This window comes from Zonotrichia leucophrys, chromosome 1, assembly GCF_028769735.1.
Source record: "Zonotrichia leucophrys gambelii isolate GWCS_2022_RI chromosome 1, RI_Zleu_2.0, whole genome shotgun sequence".
Lineage (NCBI taxonomy): Eukaryota > Metazoa > Chordata > Aves > Passeriformes > Passerellidae > Zonotrichia > Zonotrichia leucophrys.
In genome coordinates, this window is record NC_088169.1 from 111,670,696 (window position 1) to 111,694,464 (window position 23,769).

At 47.5% G+C, this 23,769-nt stretch overlaps 1 protein-coding gene across 3 annotated transcripts in view; it reads right to left on the minus strand.

Annotated features, from left to right (window-relative positions):
- The window catches only part of IGSF3 (immunoglobulin superfamily member 3), a 92,313-nt gene that overhangs the window by 62,436 nt on the left and 6,108 nt on the right, over window positions 1-23,769 (minus strand). For all 3 annotated transcript variants that reach the window (XM_064727436.1, XM_064727418.1, XM_064727428.1), the window contains exon 2: window positions 2,792-3,169. In XM_064727436.1, coding sequence (XP_064583506.1) covers window positions 2,792-3,169 — 378 coding nt within the window. The remainder of the gene's footprint in view (window positions 1-2,791; window positions 3,170-23,769) is intronic.

The following is a 23,769-nucleotide window of genomic DNA, read 5'->3' on the forward strand; positions in this document are numbered from 1 at the left end:
TCCAAAGTGAATTTTCAGAAATTAATTAAGCTAAACCAAATTAGAGCCCAAAATCCTGAGCACAAGCATCCATGGAGGGGCATAATGTGATTTAACTAATCCACTAGAAGTTACTTTAGATCAATTTTCTTGAGTATCTCTGACACATGTAAGCCCCAAAGCCAATGTCCTCCAAGCACAGTTCATGGGTGTCTACAGACTCCCAGATCTTCCTGGTTTGTAGCTGTGCAAAGGGAAGGACAGAGCAAAAAGAGATCAACCCAGCTTTGGCTCCCCAGACTCTTGGGAGAGCAGAGGAGGAGCTTCCCACTGCCCAGCCACTGGATATGCTGACTGTGCTCAATTCCAGCTCTTTGGCAGAGCCACCAGAATCCATCCATCCCCACCCTGCCCCCAGGCACGTTTTTTCAGTGGGTGTTGGTTTCAATGGGTTTCACTCCCCAAGGTGACTTAACAAAAGCAGCGCTGACTCAGTTTTGTTTAAACTGCAGTGGGAACTGCAAATCTGGAGACCTAAAGCAAATTGCAGACCTACAGATGAAAAATAGAATACTCAGGCATCTACCCCCCCCACCACTCATGAACATCAGATGGCAAAAAAGGCACCTAAATAAGCACCTACACCCATGCTGTGGAGATTCACCTGGGACAGTGGCTCTGAAGGAAAAAAGTCAAGGCAAGAAGCTCAACCTGAAGGAAGGCTATTGTGATTGAAATCATATCCTGGCTCTTTTCACCCTGGATTTCTTGTGTCAACACAGCCTGAACCACCAGCACCACCCTGGGCTGGATAATGTCAAAGTGGTTTCCAAGCTGCAGCCTCACAGACACCTCCTAAGCAAAGCAAGCCTGCTTGCTGTCTGTGGGCTTGAATTTGCTAGAGGGGCGTCTGTGTTGAACAGGAGCTTTTTTAGAGGTCTTTCAGCCAAAGAGTTGGATGGAAGCTAAATTTGACTGCTGTTAGCTGAGTTAGACACTTCAAATACTGCTTTGAGCTTTGAGATACAGAAAGCAGGCTGAAGCTTGAAAAGGTCAAATCATCTAGTCAAAGAGGTGCCATGGAAATACTCCAGATTTTAGAAGTACCTGTTTTCAATTTTTCTAACACAAACCAAAAAAAAAAGAAAAAAAATCCCAAACCAGCTTCTTTTGCACACTCATCTACAGACAGCTCAATCTGCTCAGTGGTTTCAGGAGGTACTCAGCACTGCTGTAAGAGCCTGAAGATGACCATCTCTCCTGTTCCCTTTTATGTGCTGCTCATTACTACTGCTCTCTTCCCTGCTCAGTTATTTCACCACCTTTGGCAGGCAGCTCTCTGGTCTGTGACTTGTGCCATCTGACACAGACTGCCTGCCCCTTTCCCTCTCTGTAAATCAGCCCCAGTTTTGCTTTCAGCCATGGCTTCAAACATTCCTCTGCCCAGCCATGCTGCCTGGAGTCTCATTTTTATAAAGGCCTTATTAGTGAAGAAAGCTCACTATTTCCTGTGCCTCTACACCGTGACTTCCTGCAATTCCCACCACTGTGCCACCTGCTCTCCACTCTGCCTCTCCCTCACAGTATTTTTATCTGACAGCCTATGCAGACCACACTGTACATGTTGGGTGGAAGGGTCTCACACCCCATTGTGGTGTTACATTTTAGTTAGATGCTATGCTCAGTCTCACCCCTCAAAAATGTAGGGTTTATTCCAAGCCTGTGATCCTCCCCTGAAGTATCATGGATGTGTAATCCCAATGGGCCAAGTCTTATTCTGCACCCACTTTGAATCTCCCTGTTCAGCTGTGTGAGGGAGACCAGATTCTTTTTGGTCCTTTCCCCCTAGGCTCTCCCTCTCTTCCCCTTCTTCCTCAGAAACCCTGCTGCTCTCAGGGGTAGGACCCGTAATAAACCCTCATCTAATTAGCACCCTCAGAAGCCGTGTGGAGACTCCTTGCCTGCCTGCCCAAGTCTTGTTCTGCACCCACTTTGAATCTCCTTGTGAAACTGTGAGCGAGACCAGCTTGGACCAGGTTCTTCTTGGCTCTTTTCTCCCTAGGCTCTCCCTCTCTTCCCCCCCCTTCCCCTTCCCCCCTTCTCCCTCAGAAGGTATCATGTATATGTAATCCCAATGGGCCAAATCTTACTCTGTACCCACTTTGAATCTCCCTGTTAAGTTGTGAGGGAGACCAGACTCTTCTCAGCCCTTTTCTCCCTAGGCTCTCCCTCTCTTCCCCTCTTCTCCCTCAGAAACCCTGCTGCTCTCAGAGGTGGGACCCCCAATAAACCCTCATCTAATGAGCACACCCTAAAGCCATGTGGAGTCTCCTTGCCTGCCTGCCCAAGTCTTATTCCACATCCCCTTTGAATCTCCCTGTTAAGCTGTGAGGAAGACCATGTTCTCTAGGCCCTTTGCTCCCTAGGCTCTCCCTCTCTCCCTCAGAATCCATGCTTCTTCCGGGGGTAGGACCCCCAATAAATCCTCATCTCATTAGCCCCCTCAGAAGCTGTGTGGAGTCTCTTTGCCTGCCTGCCCAAATCTTATTCCGCACTCACTTTGAATGTCCCCATTAAGCTGTGAGGGAGACCAGATTCCTCTTGGCCCTTTTCTCCCTAGACTCCCCCTCAGAAGCCATGCTGTTCCCAGGGGTGGAACCTCCAATTAACCCTCACCTCATTAGCACCCTCAGAAGCTGTGTGGAGTCTCCTTGCCTGCCTGCTGCTACCAGCGAACACACAGCTTAGGGGGCCCCTCAAAGGAACTGCACCACCCCACAGGCCCAGCCAGGCCGCGAGCAGCACAGCTTACCCACGAGGTTCATCTTGGCGCTGTAGCTGCCGAAGTACCTCTCGTCGGTGTTGGGCGTGTGGCACTCGTACTGGCCGGCGTCGCGCTCCTGCAGCTCGGTGATGTGCAGCAGCACGGCGTCGCCCTGCAGCCGCTCCACGAAGATGCCGCGGCTGCGCACGCGCTGCGTGTAGATGGCGTAGGGGAACGAGGGGTCCACGGTGCTGACGATCTGCACCTCCCGCTCGGGGGCCGAGGGCAGGTAGATGGACCACTGGAAGTTCTGCTCCGCCGGGCCCTGGTAGCCGCTCACCTTGCACCACAGCGTGATGTGGGAGCCCTCCGTGCGGTAGAGAGGGCCCTCCTGCACCGTCACTTGCCGCTGGGCCAGTGCCATGCCTGTGGGAGGAGAGGAGCCCAGCGTTACTGATCAGCGCAGGCAATCCCCACACCTACACCCAGATATATCCCTGCCCTTCTTCCATGGCCATGCTGGACAACGCAAGCCCTCACACCTCGGTTTACATCTGGCACATCAGGCTCTGGCACAGCACCCCGAGTCACACTGCAGAACTCTTGCTGACTCAATGGAAGTGTTTTTAAAAACACCCCACAAAAGAAGCAGCTTTGAGGTAACACAAGCCCCTTGTTTGGAAGTGGTGAGAACCCAGGTGTGAAAGGGCAATGCACCATGCAGTAACAAATCAGAAACTCAAGGTGACATGTCATTGTTTTCAATACTTTTACTTTCCAAATCACCCCATGGAGAGAAGCCAGGGGGTTACACTCCCTCTCCTTTGGCTGCTGGGCCACCCAACTCCAATGCCCCAGGCACTCATCCTCCATCAGCAAACCTGCCAGAGGCTTCAGCTGATACAAAACCCCCTTCTTATTTTCCCCAGGCACTCATCGTCCATCAGCAAACCTGCCAGAGGCTTCAGCTGCTACAAAACCCCCTTCTCTTTCACCAAACCCAGCACACCTTCTCCATTCTCTCTTACGCTTGTAAAGGCCCACAGAGAAATATCAGGTTTCTGGCACTGTCTTCCCAAGCCAATTTGAAAGGTGTGCATTTAGCACACAACAAACCCAATTAAAGATAATGGAAGGAGGGGGCACTTTCCAGTAAAGCTCAGTGCCCCTGGCTCTGAAGTCAGGGCCCAGTGCCCTGCGCTGTGCACACGCAAAGGCACCAAACAAAGCCGGCCCTGCAGCACGGCGACCGCGATCCGCCGGATTTTTACACAGATTATGGATGGCTGGCCCTTGGGCTCATGGCACATTACCAGCACAGCCCTCCAGGGGCCAGATAAATTACAGCAATCTATCTTGTTTGTTGCTACATCAAAGGCTCGAGGTCTGGAGACCACGGTGGGTGTTCATCGGTTATTGAGTTACCAGCAGCATGCACACATGGCAAGGCCAATCACCCTGGCTTCTGTGACTGCTTGCTTGCCATCATAAAACAGCAATAAGCCGATTTAAAGCAGGTCCTGCATAATCACGTTTGCAAATTTCATCCTCTCTGAGCGTCTGTGTGTTGGAGGTTCCCGCCCTTTCTCTAATTTTCAATAACAACACTCAGGTCCAGAGAAGAATTTAAGCTTTCAAAAAGTGGCATCCTGCAGGTGAAGAGGCAGCCTTGAATCTGGGGTTTATTGATTCAATCCTGCCCTCTGAACATCGACGTCCAGAAATGAAGTTTTTCACCACAGCCAGCCTGGACTGGAGCCAGGAGAGATGGTTCTTAGCAGCTTAAAACAAATTGTGAAAAATGGGTTCAGCACATCCATCAGGGCATGCAGCTGAACAGATGGAGTGCAATTCAAACTATTAACTTGGGCTCAGCTTGCTGCTGCTCCAAATTATGTTTCTTTTTACTCTTTATGAAATAATGTGATTTAAGGGGAGGACGGGGAAAGCTAGCATGTTTGAAGCAAACAGTGAGAGGAACAACAGAGGTGAGCACTCCCCTACTGTTTGCTGTACCAATCTCTTCATCCTGGGGACAGATACTGCTAGAGACAACTAATACATTTACGGGGCAGGCAGCCTCTTCTCTCACCCCACAAAGGCCAAAGGACAAAGCAAATATTACAGCCTTTGAAGTGAACTGTTTTCAGAGCAGCAGGAAGGACAAGATCTTTATTACACACCTAAAGACAGCTCATAATGCAATTTCTGTATGCACATATAGCCTTGCTACAGCACACACATATCCCACCTGCAATGACAGTTAAAATTGCACCACAAGGCAAATATGCAGTGGTAGGAATTAAAAGTTCCACACACAACACTCCATCAGGTATTTCTCAGCTAAGCGCACAACTTTGTTTATCAGGCTTTTAACACGGCACTGGACTTTTTACATAAGAGTTTTCCAGCTATCTAGTTAAAAAATAGTATTTTATCAGAGATGGGTATCTGACTTTCCAAAGCTCACTGGAACACCACAACCCTGGGGACCCACAGCACAGATTTTTGGTAGATGTCAAATCTCACCACCCTCACAGCCAGCACGGACATGGGCTTCCTTCCTCCCTCCCTTCCCAGCAGTTTTTAGGACCTTCACTGTAACTCTAACCTGGAGTCCTGCTCCAGGTTCTGAAGAGACTCACTTTCCACATTCATCCTCTCCTACCTCCCCTTGCTCTGAATCGCTGCACCTTCCTCCAGCAGCCCAAAGTGAGAGAGTTAAAAGCCAAAGAGTTCCCTGCTTCCATTCAGGCTCCAGGAGCCTAAGAAGCTGAGGGACAGAAGGAGACAGTGCAGAAGAAGTCCTGCCCAGCTCCAGCATGGATAGAACACAAACCAGTCAGGCTTTTGCTACAGCCTGCAGCAGGCTGCTGTCCCAGAGGTGAGACACAAAGGCTCAGAAGTTGGATAAACAGGCTGGATCTCCAGAGGAGCAGGGAGCAGCACATCCTCAGTGCTGTTCCCTGTGCCTGGCTGTAAACTCCTGCTCCAACATGGGTGGGCACAAATGCTTTTCAACACTTAAAAAAAAAAAATCCCAAACACCAGAAGCAGAAGTACTTCTCCAAAACTATTTTAATCAAGAAAGGAAAGAAGAAAAACAATCAGCCTGAGGGAGACATCCAGCAGTACATGCTGTGCTCAAACCTTTTGCATGATGTTTGGCATTTTGCAAGCTCTGGGAATTGCTATATCCATGATACAGAGTATTAAGAAGAGAACTTCATTTCTTAGTGAGCAAGTGCTCTCATTAACAAAAATAACGTGTCTGAGATCCCATTTAAACTCTTATCATGCCCTCTTGAAGTGAGAGAAGAGCTCACTACAGGAGGAGCTGTGTGCTCCACACCTTCCCTAGGACACCCAGGAGACAGTGATGGTGGCATTTGGCTGGTACTGCACTGGCACAGCTGGCTTTTAATTGCAAATCCAATATAATTTAGTGACAACACAAGGGCTGATAGGGAGGAGGTAGTGAGCCAAGTGCTACTTTAAAATTAATAAGAAATTGCAGGTTTGTGCATCTGTTTTTTTCCAAAAGACAGCAAATCCCATGCGATAAGGAGGAAGCCATTCCCTGATCCTTATCCCCTTTGGATCAGGGCTGTTGTTTCCAGCCTTTTGAGCCAAGGGCAAGCCAAACAACAGCCAGGCAGCTCTCAGCTTACCCATCTCCCAAGGCCTGGAGGTGCACGGGGAATGAGAGCAGGGGCAGGAAGGGGCAGTGCAGCCAGGTGCTGACACTGAAGCAGCAAGGGACAGGGCAGGACCCAGGAGCCTCAGATGCCCAGTCCCTGCACCTGCCCTATGCCAGCTCTCCCAGCAGGGCCGCTGCAATTGTCATGGGAAACAGCTCTGAAAAGCACAGGAAAGGCAAGAGAAAAGTGCTATGTCAGAGTCACACAGCCATTCGAGTCCCCCTTGTCACATCACAGCCAGGATTTCAATGTCTCTCCAAGAAAGAAAGGAGCAAAAAAGGAGCATCAAGCATCTCTGCCAGCCAGGTATCTCCCCCAGCAGTGCTTCTGAGTACATGGTGTGTTTGCAAAATCTGTACCCTCACAGGAATCTCATGATTTTGGCAAGATCTGACCTTTCCAAGGAAACCCACACAGAGCTCGGAGCTCAGGCTTTCCACACACAACTGGTCATTTCAGGTGCCTGATTTAGGCACTTTGAAGAGGCCCCATTTCAGAAAAGGCCAAACATTGACCTTCTGGGAAGGAGGTGGACTTACAGGTCCCTTTCACAAGAACATGTGTGCAAAATTTTAGCTGAGAACATTGACTCAAGGCTTATTGCAAGGGACAGGTAGGTGTAATAAAAGGATGCCTGAGCACACAAAAACTCTGCCACAGCATTGACAGCTCAAAAGAATAAATAAAAACTCATGACAGAATGATGAAGAGCCTCTTGCACAAATATTCTCTCCGTCTCAGACCATATGGGTTATGTCTGCACCATATCCAAAAGCACTGCAGCAGTTGCACCAAGTTACCTTCAATATCAATAATCACTGCCAGTAGTCGTTTAATGTGAAGGAGAAACTTGAGTTGTTGTGAGTATTATCCTGGGTCTCTAATGACTAGGCATGACTAAAAAAGTCATGATATACATATCTTCTTGGTATAGATATCTTCTATAAGCACCAGGGCTAACAGTGATGAACACCAAAAGGATTACATGGTTTGAGGGGATATTTCCACCCCTGCAGCTTTACAGAAGTTTTCATTCACTGAGAATCTCTAAAGCACTATTTGTCAATAACTGACAATATTAATCCTAAATTTCCTTTAAAAATTACTTTGTGCCTTTGACTACAGTTATCAGGCAGAGAACATTTCCAAGGAGATCCCTCTCCCTTTCACAAATACACAGCACACATCTGGGCTTTGTTGTTGCTGCTATTGTTTGTTCAACTTACAGGCACTCCTGAAAAAGTGTCAAGAGAGGAACAACAATGATGATAAACACTAGGGAATGGCTTCTCTGTCAGAAATAATGGAGTCTGAAGGGAAACAAAGGTGACTTGAAGGGGAACTGGTAAAGGTTTTTTCACAAATATATATGCCATGGCAAAGATGGTCAAGAATTTGACCCTTGACCATCTCCTCTAGTTTAAATACCAAGGGCCATCAACTGAAACTGGTCAGATCCAGATTTATAACAAGGGAGGCAGTTCATGCAGCTGAACACAGCAGACCTGTGGATGCCCTTGACAAAGGGTACTGTGGGTATGGAAAAATTTACAAGGGTCAAAATATGAGTGGGACAAGTCCATGAAAGAGGGCTACCAAACAGGTAAATCACATCAGGTTCCTAAGGCTCCCAAAACAAGCTACAATTGCACAGCTGCCTGCCTAGAGCTTTCTGAGGCATGATGCTGAGCAAGGTGCAGGATTTACTCTGAACTGGTACAGCTGTCCATGTTCCCCTTCACAACCCATGTCATTGCAAACTGTACTCTTCAACAACATGGGTCTGCAGACTGTGCCTTGGTTATACTATAACAGAAGCTAAAAAAGGTACCATTTTGGCTTCTTTTCCAAGAACATGACTATTTCTGCTCTCAACATCTGAACGGGTTCCCTCAAAACATCCTTAGAACTGACACGGGAGCTTGTGCCCCATGCAGGGAAGGAGAGGGAAGGGGAGGAACCAATTCATAAATCCTACTTGGCTATGACAAATTAGCATCTGCAGCAGACCACAGGACCTGGCAGAAAGTCCCCAGTAATGAAGACAATTCAGACATAAATGCTAAAGAGTCTAATTCTGAGCTGCAGAGAGATGCTCCGGGCAAGCTCAGCCCAAGAGCAGGTGCAAGTGCACCACAGGCTGTGGCCACTGCTGCCCTCCTGCACATCTGAGGGGCCCTGCAGGAGCCCAGGCTGACCACCCAGCTGGCCACTGCACTCCAGTGCATGGCATGGTGCCATCTAAGGTGAGGCAAGTGCCAGCAGAGTTCCTCCTGCTGCTCCCTGTGTCCTGCAGGCTGTGGCATCACCTCAGTGCTCAGACTCCCCTGCTCCAAAGCAGCAGCACTGAGCCCTGCACAGGCCTCTGCTGCCAGTGAATTACTCAGGGACAGTTAGCATCCTCCAAGCTCATATTCCCTCTTCAATCAGACTCATTTTTCAGTCTCACTTATGCACGAGGCTTCCCAGGGGATGGCCCCTCCTCTCTCCCTTCTGTCACCCACAGAGCTTGTAGACACCTCTTGCCAAACCCAGCCCATCACTTAGTCCCTGCTTTTTCTCTGGACTCCACAGCAGGGTTGACACTCACAAAATATTAATTCATTTCAAGAAGGCACTTCCAAACTCACCATTGTCCAGCCGCTTCCCCAAGCAGCCATCATTTTTTTTTGCCATGGGCTGAAGACTAATAAAATCTCCGAGGGAGACACTCTGCCCCACCAGGCAACACCAAAGCAGAGAAAACCTTTTAGCAACACACACCTGCTATTCTGTGAAGTCTCCTGTTAAGGCACACAACCAAAAATTAGGTTTGAGCTTAATTTTTGCATAAATGAGTCACAGCAGGAACAATCTCCACACACTGCAACCTGCTGCCAGATGGATAAAAACAATGCTATCAGAAGAAAACATGTGGTAAGCCCCCACCATTCCCCCAATACAGTAAAGCCTCATTCTGGGAAAACAGTGTTTTCTTGGGGTATTTTTTCTCATGCCAAGAGAGCTCAGTGTACTGAAAGGCTGGCTGGAGCCACCTGCAGAACAGCTCTGTCCCCATCCTCCACCCTTCTGCTTTAATGTTTAAATGGTGCAACCAAAAGGATCCCTTATCATCCCCTTCCTCCATTCCTGCCACCATCCCACCACTCCCAGCACATGGACCATCTTTCCTAAACCAACTCATATTCATTCCTCATTTGAATTCTTCCCACTGCTGAGCCAACTAAGGACGGCTAAGTGGCGAGGTCAGCCAGGAGCAATTTATACAATAATTGGTATGGAAATATCAGAATCAGTGGGGAAATATCAAAGCATGGGCAAAGTAGACAGGAGCTGCCAGGGAAGCTCTTTGTTCTTCCAACACCACTGCCTTCCCCCGTCTCCGCTCGCCGCTCCGTCTCACAGCCGCTCACTTCCACAGCAGATGTTTACTGTCTTTTAAGAAAAATGTTTTCAATAAATATGAAAGAGATGGCATTTCTTTTAATCACCATAGATTGCTGTGGCCTGTGCCTAGCTTCCAAAGTTCTGACTGTAAAAGAGGTCTTGTACCTCCGCAATAAATATGCATCCAGTCAGACATCCGACCCCCTCGGCAAGATCAGAGCCATTTTACATCCTTTGGTTCCTTCTCAGATCTGGCCCTTACATTGACAGAAGACTTCCTTATTTTCCCCAGTATGGCATTGGTATTCTGCAGATACACAGTGTGCAATGTGATCTGCCCTTGTGATTTCTTCTCCCCCTCTTTTTTTAAGCAAACTACATCCTATATGGATGTCACATTCCTCTAACTGCTCCTTCCCTGTTCTACAATTAGGCATATTAAATATGCTAGTTTTAACACCACCTTAGAACAGCATGTTCTTGAGCCACACATCAAAGTTGCTGCATTACTACAACCTTTAAACTTCGAAAAATGCTGAAGGATGAAATAATAACTGATTATCTACATTGGGGACTGCAAAAACAAGAAACAATAGGCTTGGACTTCAGACTGGTCATGGGAGCTAGCTAAATGCTCCATTTCCCAGAAGCTAGGAAAGTGAGGCACCACAGAGACTGCTCTGTGAGAGACTGAGGCATCTTACACTACAGCTTCCTCTAATAGACACTTACTTTCTTCATGGATACCATAAGGCAGAGATGAAGCTGCCCCAGGGGATGCATGACACAAGATCTCCCTGCTCTTACAGTTCTATCATTCTCAATCATCCCACCAGAAAGTATATTTAAAGTTACTTTGCTGCACAGAAGCCTGAAACTACTCTTTAATCTAGTACAGCTTTACTTTGAAAAGTCAAAGTACTCAGCATCCAGAAGCCAGCCAGACACGCCTTTGGTCAGAAAAAAGAGCAATACCCATCACAACCAAAGCAAGGGGAATGGCTGGGCAGTCCTTTGGCACACACATCCCTGAGCTCTGCAGCTCGTGGTGCTCAGCCTCCTTACTTCACAAGGGCTTTGAAGCACTTGGTGGCACAGGATGTACCTGGATGTAAAAGCTAACAACACATGCTGGTGCACGAGGGACAGACTGAGCTGCTGCCCTGCTGCTTCAGAGGCATGATGGTACATGACTGCTGGGGACCCAAATATCTTGGTGCAACACACCTACTGCTCACTGCACTTGTATTAATCTCCTGCAAAGATGCTGAGAAAAAAGAATCCCTTATATCCTGCAATCCCTGTATTCACAGAAGTTTTGACCAACCCCACAGAATGCTGGCTCTTTTCTGTACCTAAGGTAGAGCTTGCCCTGTGAAACATCTAATCAACTGTTTCTCTTCCTCCAAGGTCAGCACACGACCTTTGCAGCCCTTTCCCATCTCCCAGATCAGCATGTTCCTCCCATCCAGTACCCTGCTACCCTTATCACTATGGGAAGAACAGAGCAGAAGCTCCCTGGCAGATTATGCTTATATTGGGAGCGTGCAGGCAGGAAGTGTTGGATTGCCCACGCAGTTCTGACTTGCACTGCTCCTCGTACCTTATCCTTAGGAGCTTCTCCTGCCTCACAGCCCACTGAATCCATGCCCTAGTGACTTGTATCACTGCTGCTGGTTCCAGGTCTGGTTAAGCACTACAATACAAAGCAGCATTTACAGCAGCCTGCTGGAATGCCCAAGGCAATGCCTACTTTTATGTTTTCCAATGAAAAGCAGTGATGGCTTCATTAGGGCACCCCCAGCCTGAGTACTGAATCTGTCACCACATGTACTCCCTGAAAGATATAGTGCAGACCTGCACAAAAAGTGAAGCCTCCAAAGATTCCTGTGTGTGCTTTTCCTTCTGTTCCTGTAGCTAGCTCTTAAAATACATGTAAGGACACACCATTTACCCTGGTGTCTCTAGTACTGCTCCCAGACCTCTAAAAGACTCAGCACTGCCATTTTAGTACCAAAGCTATGAAGCACCAACACTATGAAGCATTTTGGACTGCTGAATCCTTGGCTGGTATGTGCTCCCAGCCCATCAAGAGGAGGGGGCGAAATGAAATTGTTTTGAGCATCAAAGCTGAGCAGGAAATTTCTGACATAGTTCATTATGCCCTCCAGCCCCTGTATTTCTTTTTATTATCCTTCTTTAGTCTTCAAGTCCTACATGTTCAATGTCCAGGGTCACTTGAAGAATTGTCAAACATTATTCCCTGTGCTATCACTCACTCTCAGACAATAAGAAACTTCATTTTGTTTCACAGTCAGTAACGTTTTCATGTCACTTCTTTTTTTGTTTTCCTGCGTGCTCTGCGATCCCTTCCAATATTAAAAAACAGAACGTCCCTATTATTGCTGTAATTCACCTCATAACATCCCACATGCTTAAATACTCTCCCAGGAGAAAAGAGTGTGGAGTCCCAAATCTCACCTTCACATTATCCTTGCCAAAAGGAAACAGCATTTATTACCCAGGCTTTCATTAAAGGAATTCCCTCTCTTTCATGAGATCTCTTAAAATACATCTGATGCATGGAGATCCTGCTTTCTTACCTTCCCTCAAATTTATTTTTCCTTAAGAAAAACAAAGCTTCTTGTTCTCTTTCATTAAAACACAGGGAGGAAGGACAGACATGCAAGTGCCTCCCTCCCTCTCCAAAGAGAAACATCCATGTTTTGGCCCATCTTTCCATACTCCTTGAAGTTGCTTATTTGGTTTTCTGCCCTTCCCCTTTCTCCAAGTGACTCCAGATTTTCCCTTGCTTTGCTAAGGATGACACTTAGGAGTTCAGCACCCTTATTTTTCTCTACAACCTTTACTTGCATCTTTGCCCTTCTGGGCAGGACTGGAGCATCTCCTTTTCAACCTCTAAACTGGAAACCTCAGGCAGCCATTTATTAATTGCTTAACGCTGAATTGATTACCTTCTAGAGAGAGAAACTGTACAGCAATCTGTTCAATATTGACAGGCTGGAAGAGCTGATGACAAAGTGCTCTGCTGCACATTCCTTCCCACCTCCCAGGGCACTCCTGCTGTATCCTTAAACATGGGTCTGCACCTGCTCCCCACATCCTTGGGAGCACACAGCTCTGCAGAAATACCACAAAAAAAAAGTTCTAAAATGTAATATCCAGAAAACAATGCAGCCAGGGCAATCTCTCCCTCTTTCTTCCACCATGCTGAAGAAACATTTGTGCCCCTCAGCCACGACCATTAGCAGGAGAGAATATTCAATTTGCAAGGTAAAGCTGCTATCTTGTACTCCTTCAGCAGAAAGAGCTTCCAGGTAAATTGACTTACCCCCAAAGTCAAGTGTACTGGCTAAAAGGATGCATTTTTCCAAGATAGTTTTCCCACCCCACCATAAAGGATCACAGGAATATGAAGTACAGCCATATAGCAGCAGTTAGTTTCTATTTTCTCCCCACAAACTCATCTGGATTCCTCCCTGCTCCCTAAGCAGCAGCAAGATGCTGCCTCTCAAAACTTCTGTGATTCAGTCAGACAGCATCCTTGAAAGACAGACAAAGATCCAGGGAGATTCTTCAGCTACCTGCTCCCTTTTACTGCTAATTAAGATGTTAGAACTCCTTGTCTGCATACACTATAATATATGAGTTTGACATGCTACGCAGACTATCAGCAGTTGTCACCAAACTACCAAGGCTCTCATTTCAAATGGGAGGACAGGAGCTTTCTGGCATTTGGAAAGGAAAACAGAACAAAACAAAACAAGGGGATGCAGAAGCATTTACGTTACTATTGCTTCCAGGGAGAAAGGCACAGTCATTCCTCTAAGCACAGTACTACTATCAGTGAGTAAGAAGGACAATCATGGGATTCTCCTCCCTGAGGAGGAACAAACCCATGCACCAGGGGGAACTGACCAGCTGGGAAGCACAGGAAAACACTTTTTATACTAAACAAACAAACAAAACCAACACACAGCAGTGAGGGGTAACTGCACACTGGCACAGGCTGCTCCAAGAGATTGCGGAGTCTCCACCCTGGAGGTATTCAAAGTCATCTGGACATGACCCTGAGCAACCTGCAAGGGGCTCAGACCAGATCATCTCCAAAGGTCCCTTCCAACCTCAACTTTTCTGTGAAGGACTCTCCAAAACTGCATTTTCACCACTGCTGTAGACTCAGTTACCTTAGCTCAGCACCAAGCACCTACACAGAGCAACCTCACTGCACCAGCTACAGAGAAAAGGTGGTAAAAACACCCTCATCCCAGGAGATTCAGTTTAAAAATGTGGTTTCACAATGCAGTTAAGCTGATCTAGGTAGCAGCTGCCACAGCAAAAAAGCAGTCTTGCCTTCCCACTCACTTTATTCCTAGCAAAATACACACACTCCTCTCCCCATGCTTGACCTCTACATGCGCTGAAAAAAGAATGACCCAAGGAAAGAGTTTTCACCAAGAGAGCAGGAACATCTTTTTATTCGGGAGACAGGGGCAAAGAACCCTTTTAATGGAATGGGATAATGCACCAGCTCAGGCACCTTCAGCCAGCCAGCAGATGGGTGAAGAGAGGGCAGGGAAGGAGAGCAGGGCAGAGTGGGAGCGAGTGCCAAGGTCTCTGCTGGAGATCCCGATGGCAGCTCTCTAGGATGCCTTATGCAAAGGCAGCAAGTGAAGAACTGCTCACTGCAGGTCACTCCCCATCACACACAGCAAAATAAAAGGGTTCCAAGCCACCACTTCCAGCAAGCAACCCTAAGAGCAGGAGACTTAATGAAGCCTGGCTTCCCGTGCCTTCAGGAGGGAGGCTGTCTCTGAGACTGATGACTTGACTGCAAGCTCCAGCTGGAGCTTCTCCTGCAGCTGGCACAGTCATTTGGAGGCACTGCTGAAGAAAAGGGTCTCTCTCCCTCAGTGTCCTGCCCCTGCCCTGACTCAGCCACCTACTCTTCACAAGGCTTGCAGGAACTTGTTTATATTCCAGCTCTCTGCTCCTGTCAAATTTGCATAAAATTGGCCAAAGGGCTTCCAGGTTATCTGGAAAGGGGTGGCAGAGGCAGCATGATCAGATAAGGCCTCTTTCTCTGAGAACCCAGCCTGAGGAAACACAATGAGAGGCAGAGGCTGGGAATCAAAAACCACAGAGGGAAGGAGCACTAGAAAGAATAGGCAGAAGGGCTTTAAGAGAGAAGACACGCATCTTGCATTTGGCACAGCAGAGGAGGAGGAGGAACTAATTTGAGAGTTCAGGGGAACCAGCAGACAAAAAAAAACCAACCTGAACAAATTTCAACAGCTAGGAAATGCTGCAGCTTACATTCCTCAGGCAGAAAGACCCAGGTGCGTGCACATGCATGTAAGTAAGCACCAGAGACAGAGGTTAGAATTCTGAATTGAACAGAAATACGAGCCTGTAACACCAGCAGAGAGAGGCCACTCCAGTTTTTAGGAGTGGACAAAATTACAAAGAGGCAGGGACTCTGGGGTCATAGAATAGACCCCTTGTGGCCACACAAAAACAAACCCTGAAGCTGGTATACAGAGTAAACTCATGAGGTCATAAGAAAAGCTCTGTCAGAGGCTGGAAAAGACAAAGCAGAACGTAGAGGAAATCACTCAAGAAAGAGACCAAAACTGGTCAGTGCAAGGACAATTACAATGTCAAGAAAGGTAGCATTTGATCACAACCAAGATGGAGAGCAGTGGGGGCTATTAAGAAAGCCCTTGTGAAGTAAATCACAGAGACAGACTAAACTGGCAGAGAGCTGGGAGGCAAAAGCTCCAGACACAGCATCCCATGGGGCTTGCAGAGGACACGGCAGCTGCTGGAGGAGGGGGAATAAAGCAGCTTTGCATTGAAGGAGAGAGGCAGTGAGCAGGAAAACAAATGACAGAGACAAGGAAAAATTAGTTGGGACCCTTAAGACAAGCAGAAAGATTAGAAATCCTGCCTTTGTGAAAAGCATGGACAAGGAAAGCAGGACAGAGAAAACCAACAGGTGAAGACAGACCATCATTTGAATGCCAGGTCTCTTCATAAAGTTGCTACAGTTTGAGAAGCAAATCTGAAAGTGGAGAAGGGCCTATCCAAGCTTGGGGAGCAATACCACCATCAGCATTCAGTAAAGCAAAAATTAAGAGTTTATGAGAGATAACGCAGAGAGGGAAGAGAGCAGGCTCTGAGATGGGGAGGTCAGCATGGTCAGAGGACTCATGCATGACAGCAGGAGCAGAAGCAGCCCATGGTGGGGCTGGAGATGGGAGACAGGGCAGAAAAATTGTCCTGGCAATCCTGGGGATGAGGGGAGATGCCACTGCATTGTGGTATAAACAGATATATAAAAAGACAATGGGGGAAATCCAAAGCCAGAGTGCACAAAAAAGCAGCAGCAGGAGTGGAAAAGGAGGAGAAAAACAGAAAGATCCTGAAGGGGAGGAGCAGCGCTGACTGAAAATCAAATACAACATGCTGGCTGGCAAGGCAGGTACCTCCCTATGGCATGGGAGACCCAGGCACAGGGAGGAATGACTCTGGACTAAGCAAGCTGCTGAACAGGAGGGGCCCAGCCTCCAGCACCGAGACAAGAACTACACACGAGAGATGCAACGCACAAAGGGACATGACCTTAACTTAATGCAAGTCTCATTTGATGTATGGAGTCTGGGAAAAGCTGCAAGTTGGATTTTTTCAGGATTACAGAATCAGCTCAGCCACACCACACCTCGGGCACTGGTCCAAACGCCCTTCTGCCTCCCAGAGCAACTCATCTCAGCATCCATGAGATGGATGGGGCAGCACAGCCCCAGAGATGCTCCAAAGGCCATACACCCTGACTGCAGCAAGAGCAGACTTGCCTCTTTGTAGGGCTGCAGGTTTATCTGAAAGCCTGAAAGAAAGCAGAGTCCCAGCTTCTAGACACAGACATTGTGTTTGAGGGTGACTAACTAAACAGCATTTGTCACTAAACAAAAAAACCTTTCCCAATGAACTGAGAAAAGGAAGAGTGGGGGATGAGGCAGACCTTTCCTAAATACACCACTCTGAGCATCCTCCTGCCCACACTCCCCAATGAGCAGACGTATGCAGAAGTTTTCATCTTCAGCTACTTACTTAGCAAAGCCTAGTCCCCTCTGATCAGGGAGTTAAGGAAAAGCTTACACAGCTACCAGGGAAGGAGGGTTTTATTTATCTGATTCCAACATGCCCAAGTTATCAGACTCTAGAGGAATTCAATTAATGAGAATAAAACTCTTGTTTGATGCAAGTCTGGAAGGGTGCAGTGGGTTGTTTTTCTCCTGCAAATAGCTGCACCCCAGAGATTTTTACCCTGATTATAAGCCTTAACAGCGACCGATTGATGCAAGCTGAACAGATCCAGCAGCTGCACCGAAACACCACACACACTTCTGATCCGTCAGGGACTCACACAGCTGGAGGAGACCACAAAAAACACAGGGAGAAGGGAGGGAAGCTGGGCCTGCAATCCCAAAGGAGCTGCTGAGGCCATCCCGCTCCTCACCTCACAGCACAGCAGACTGCTGGTGAGGTTGGCACAGCTTGCACCCACTGGCACAGCTGTCAAATGCCACCTCTCGAGGTGAAGGCAAAATTCCATGTCCTGCACAAGCCCCTGAGGCAAAGCTTGGGTACCAAGCTTCACCACCTGGGACAGAGCTCCCACCCATCCTGGCAGTGTCCATCCCCACCGGTTCCCTCTCACCCACAGCCACCCAGGGAAGGGGCACAGCCTGTCTCCCCAGGGGCTCCAGCAATCCCAAGGGTTGGCCCCGAGGTTTTAAATGTGGCAGTGGTCACACCTGGGCTGGGCTTGGCCTCTGGCTGTGAAAGAGAGGGAAAGAAAGGATTCTGACAGCAGTGTAGGCTTTGGAGAATTCTACTCAGCTAATCCTCTCCTAAGGTTGGCCAGCTGGCTTTAAAGGGAACAGACGGAGCAACATCACAAATCACTGAAGCGATGGGAGCCAAACACAGGGTGCAAAACCCTCCTCACACAAACGTTTCTTTCTAAATCCTGCCATGAAGATAAGCACAGCTCCCAACACCACTCCCAGGCTGTGCTAGTCCTAGGAGATTTACCCAATGTTTATTCAATGCACATTTCTCCAAAACCCACATGGTACATCCAGCCAAGAAACCGAACAAACATCCATAATTTCCTTTGACACCGCCTAGCTACACTGCTCTGACAAAAGCAACCAGAGCCATCCAGTACCACTGCATGCAAAAAAAAAAAAAAAAAAGAAAAAAAGAAAAAAAACCCCAAAGAATCCCTGTTATCCCTATTTCCTTACTAAACCCCTTCAACACAGCGAGGCAGCAAGAGGGAGGAATCACAAGCCAAAGCAGCCAGATTCCATCAGCTGGTTAGGACAGCACCAATAATACCTCCTGGCTGTATATTTGGGAAAGACATGTAGGTGTTTCTACAGTCTGCTTACACAGAAACCTCAGGAACTCTCCCCTCTCTTCCCTAAGGGAGATTCAAGACATTTGAGGTTTAACAGCTGCAACAAACAGCATCCTCTTACTAGAGAAAATATTCAGGAACAAGATAACAAGAGACACGGTTACTGAAACAGGATGAAAACATGGAAAAAGCCTCTGGGGTCTAAGTGCTGCCCTAATGACTGCAGACTGCTTCTCAGAAAAATCAGAATTCAAGTATACAGCTCTCATCACCACTTGCAGATCAAACAGGAATGGCAACATGCAAATCCTGCTGCCTGCAGAAGAGGTAATCTAAGACACCATTTGTGAGCAGCCCACTAGCAGTGCCACAGCCCCTGCAAACACAAAGAAATAAAAACCTGCAAATGCCCTTGATCTTGCATTCATTCCCCAGTAGATTACTGTGCTGAACCCAAACATCATCACTTTAATGTCTGGAGCAGTTGAGGGCACAGTTATTATTACACATGAAATAGCAAGGGTACATATTCTCTATTCAAATTCGATTGCAGACATGGCAGATGGGTTAAAAAGATGAGTTAGAAGGAAAATAATGCCAACTATTCTCTTTAACATAGTTTTAGGACCAGTATCTTATTTATTTCACAGCCAAGAGGTAAAGCAATTCTACAAAGCCAACTCAAAATTAGCAGATATATTTTCCCTTTACACTAGAAAAGAATGCAGATGCTAAACCTATTATATAGACAGTGAAGTGTCATCAGAGCAAAGAAGGCAAAAATAGCTAAGTTATCTGTAAGATGACTAAGCAAATGGATTTTCAAAAATATGCTTTCAAATATGACACCCTTTTCTTAGAGCTGCATACATCCGTTTAGCTTGGTTAATTTCTCAATTCTTTCTTTTGATAATTTATTTTTAGCCTCCCACTAGCACACTTCCCCAGAAGCCTCACTTCACCCTACCCACACTCAAGATTCGCATCCACATACGGAGGATGATTTAGAAAATGATGCTGATCACCCCAGTAACTATGGAGAATCTCTACTGCAGCACTTTTAAGATCACGTACATGCATTTCTTTTACATCTGTCCATCCACTGGAAAACTCTATTCCTGCTGTCTCCCATCCTCATTTCTAACCCTTCTTCATCATCCCCACCTATACTGCAGGGGTCTTCTTGGCTCCACTGGTACCTTCCAGGACTGGTCAAGCTTTCTTTCTCATGTCACCCTTGATGCAGTAATTTTTGCAGGAAAGAAACAGCCCCCCTCTTTCCCAGGCCAGTACCAGGAGGAGAAGGCTGCTTGATGCCACCTCAAGACCAGCAGTGGTTGGAGGAATGGGGACAGCAGAATCTGAGTGCTGCTCCTGCAGCTGGGGTGGGAGCCACATTCCCCAGCACATCTCTCCAAAATGTGCTGCCAGTAGCCAGGTTTAGAGGCTGCTGGTATCAGTTATGGCCATGCTCCTCTGCACATCTCCCTCTTCCTCCAACACCCAGATATCTCTGCAAGGAAAATTACCCTTTCCTCAGATTACATCTCTTCAGGGACTTAGTTGGCACCCACACAACTGCAGCCTCTGGTAATCTGCATTTCTGAGGTAACAGCAGGAGTTGGTGCTTGGCCAAGCCTCCCACTGAGTCATTTTTGTGCCACACCAAAGCCCTGCATATGACTCCTCTCTGACACTTCCTCACGGAGGGATGGTACCCTTAGGAGGGTGATGAAACACTGGAATGGGCTGCCCAGGGAGCTGATGGAGTCCCCAGCCCTGAAGGTGTCTGAGTGCCCCTGGACACAGCACGCAGTGCCATGGTGATGTTCAGTCACAGGCTGGGCCCCAGGACCTGAGAGGGCTTTTCCAGCCTAATTGATTCTGTGATTCTGAGGCAGCTCCTGCTGCCAGGAGCCCAGCCCTCAACCTCCAGGAGCCAAGCACAAAGCTCTGGGATCCCCTTCCCAGCAAGCGGCCTTCCAAGGCTCAAATCCATTACACTGAGATCATTAGGATGCTTTCAGTAATGCATCCCAGTGGATCTGCTAGAGCAGCTATTAGGCATTTGACACACAGCAAAATCCTTCCTCACATTCACCTCCCTCCTCCAAAACAAGCCAGCCTCAAAAAACAAGGGGCTGCAGATGAGAAGGGTGACAGCAGCTTAACAGAGGCAGGCTGATGAGAAGAGGTGACAAACCTCAGAGATCAGCCCCTTGCCTCCCCTACACTACCCCATGCTGCTCAGGGCAGTCTCAGATAGCTTTCCCCACTGCTCCAGGAGGAAACAAACCTCCTTCCCACCATCCATTTGCAGCCACATTCTTCCCTGCAAAGACTGAAAGACAAAAAAATTAGTCCAAACACCAGAGCCAGGCACAAATCAGAATAACTACTGAGTAAGAGCTGTCCTTACTTCATTGGGCAGCCACAGGGTAGCATCTGCAGAGTGACCCTGCAGGCACAACTGGACTATTCTAGAGGAGTGGATGAGGTGTAAGAGTAGCAGAAAATAGGAAATAAAAACAAAAACTAGACTTCTCAGGCAAGGCTTATAAAAGATGCAAGATGAGGTCCCTCTACGCTCTAATGACGATGGTATTATCTGAAAGATCACATGTAATCAAGGGGAAGAGGTGGGATAAAAAGCAATGTGAGATGAGAAAAGCTTGTTTTGATATCTAAGCATGAAGATGAGCAGGTAGATTTACACACTCCTGGTAGCCCTTTGGACTCTGCACAACTTTTGCCCCTCTGCAGCACAGGTATCTGGGGCTGGACTCTGAGTCCCAGTCACAGGAAAGGCACCTGAAGCTGATCCTGCTCAAGTCCAACTCATTCACAGCAGACAGGAGTAAGTGCTTGGCAAACTTCAAGCATTTGGCAGCTCCACACTCTAGATTAGATATAACTGCCAGCCAGCTCATGGCATGGGACTGATTAGATGTAAGAGCTCCTGAGGTGCCAGTGACCCCGAGATTAACTGTGCTGCTGTAACACTGATGGCTGGGATGAATCACAGCACAGTCACACGGACTGTGCCCCACCAGCCCAATGGGGCTGCAAGCAGAGCTCTCCTTCTCCCAGGATAAGCAAGAGAGCTTGTGCAGGTAAGCAACACCACAGAGCTCAAAGTAAAAATCAATTTTCTTCTTTTTGTAACACCAAGAGTGAAATCAATCAGGCCGTAACAATCTCTTCCACGCCACATTTTCTTCTGCATAAGAAAAAAAGCAGCAAACAAGACCTCAGCCCTAACACTGCCTATCTCCTCCCCAAAAAACATCCCATGACACCTTTTAAGCCATTCTCTCTACTTCTACTTCACAGAGTGACTTGCCTACCATTATATCACAAGCCAGAAGAAAGCACTGGAATTTGCACGCTGTGACTCCTGCTGTAGGCGCCGGGCAACGCTGCAGGCATAAAGGTCAAACCCTTCAGCAGGAGCTCTCAAGATATTGTCTGCAGGCCACAAGCAGCCAGCAGAAAGCTGGGAGATGGCACAATGCCAGCCCAGCTTCCCTCGGTATCCATGTCCTTCCCTGGAAAGCGCCTTAGCACCTGGCAGGGTGGTTAAGGACTCATCCCCCACGAGACGGAGCAAACATCCCTCCTCTGTAATGGGATTAGGCGGCAGAGCAGGAAAACAGGATCCAGAATCTCCAGGAGAGGAAAGCCAAGCTTGACAGCACATTCAGGAGGGTGGAAGGAGCTGAGGGGCCAGGAGTGAATGAGAGGGGAAGGAGCAGAAAGCACTGAGTCAGGAGATGAGATGATATGGGGAGAGGGGCAGAGCACTCTGAAAGCACACCGGAGATAAACGCATTCAGATAATTGCTCAGAACGGAATAAATATTAGTAAGTACTATAATTACCTCGAACACTTTACAAAGCTGTAAGGAGAAATATGACTAGAAGAGAGGCTGGCACACAAATGCTGCTTGGGAAGCTCTTATTTCAAGCTATCAAGAAGGAACCAACAAGGCCTGACACCCAGGTTGGTAATTTCAGCTTGGCAGCCAGCCAGAGCCCTTTGGCTGGATCCTAGGTACTGGGGAACTTGAGTTAATAAGTGCCAGATTCCAGCAGTATGATTTTCCAGAGTATTGAACTTCTGGATGACTTCTGGCAACAAACAACTGCCTTCTCATACTCAAGGTCCAGCTTCCCTTTCAGAGAGAGTTGGAGGAACCTGGGCAGATTGCTATGTTCATGGTGCTGATGCTGAATGGAGACAAAATGATTAATCCAAGATGAAAAAAGTCCAATTTATCTAGCAGCCAAATCTTAATAACCTTGCTGTCATGAGAGATCAGAGCCCTTCCTTCCCAAAGAAACAGCCAAAAGTTCTATTTTGGGGCTCACTATCTCATCCTCAAGCCTCCATTCCTCTAAAAGCTTCAGTAACCACCCATTTTACAGCAGCCTGGGCCAGTGCTGAGCTTCCCTCAAAGAACTACAGAATCTGCTGAAAAATAGATTTACCTCACCCCCTGCTCCCATCTCCCTTTGACAAGCTTATCAACTTCCCCACAAAGCCCAAAAGCCATAAAAGTGACAGCAGGCCTCAGGCAGACACATCAGGAATGCAATGTGGGAGGAACAACCAAAAAAAACACCCCAAAAATCCCCCAGATGCACCATCATTCCCTGTTATTCCCCCTGCAATCACAATGACTCTAAAAGGGAACACATTTGCTGGGAAGCAAGACTATCAGCTCCTGTGAGCAGAGTAGGGAAAACCAGGCAAATGACAGCAATTGCAGACTCACGCCAGTAGCTAAAAACCCCCCAAACTTAGCAGTGCCACAACAGCTATCAAAAATCACCTCCAAAAACATCAGAGCTGTTTTGCAAGGGGCAGAAAAACAACATCCAGAAGAGCAAAGCAAACAAGTGGCATTAGTGAAATGCCTGACAGTGCTAATGGCTGCGCAGCTGCCCCTGATGCTGCTCTGGAGCCCAACTGGAACAATTCTGTCACCAGAAACTGCACTGGAATCTCCTCATTCCTGCACTTCAGCAGCAACCTCATCCCCTCCTGACCAGCAAAGTCTTAAGTCTGCCAAAATCAGAAGAGACAGGAGAAGTGCTAGATGATTTTTCATGTCCCAGATGCAATCAATATGTTGTTTGGAAAGAAGTCAGCTAAGAGGAGTGGTAGGCACACTGCTCAGGAACAGGACAAATACAGACAGATCCTCACTACCTGAGTTTCTTTTGTTCTCAGGAGTCTTTGACACTTGAAATGCTATGGGCATGCTGTAAGGCCTGGCATTTGGCAAAATCAATCCTACAGAGCCTGCTCTCCTCCATCTTTCTTACCAGCTGGGTTCTTCACCTTCCTTCTCCCCCTAATGCTTTCCCTTGGTTCATCTTTTTTTTTTTTTTTTTTTTTTTTACAGCTTGGAGAAGAGAAAGCTCCAGGGAAACATCACTGCAGCCCTTCAAGCACTCAAAGGGGGCTTATAAAAAAGATGGAG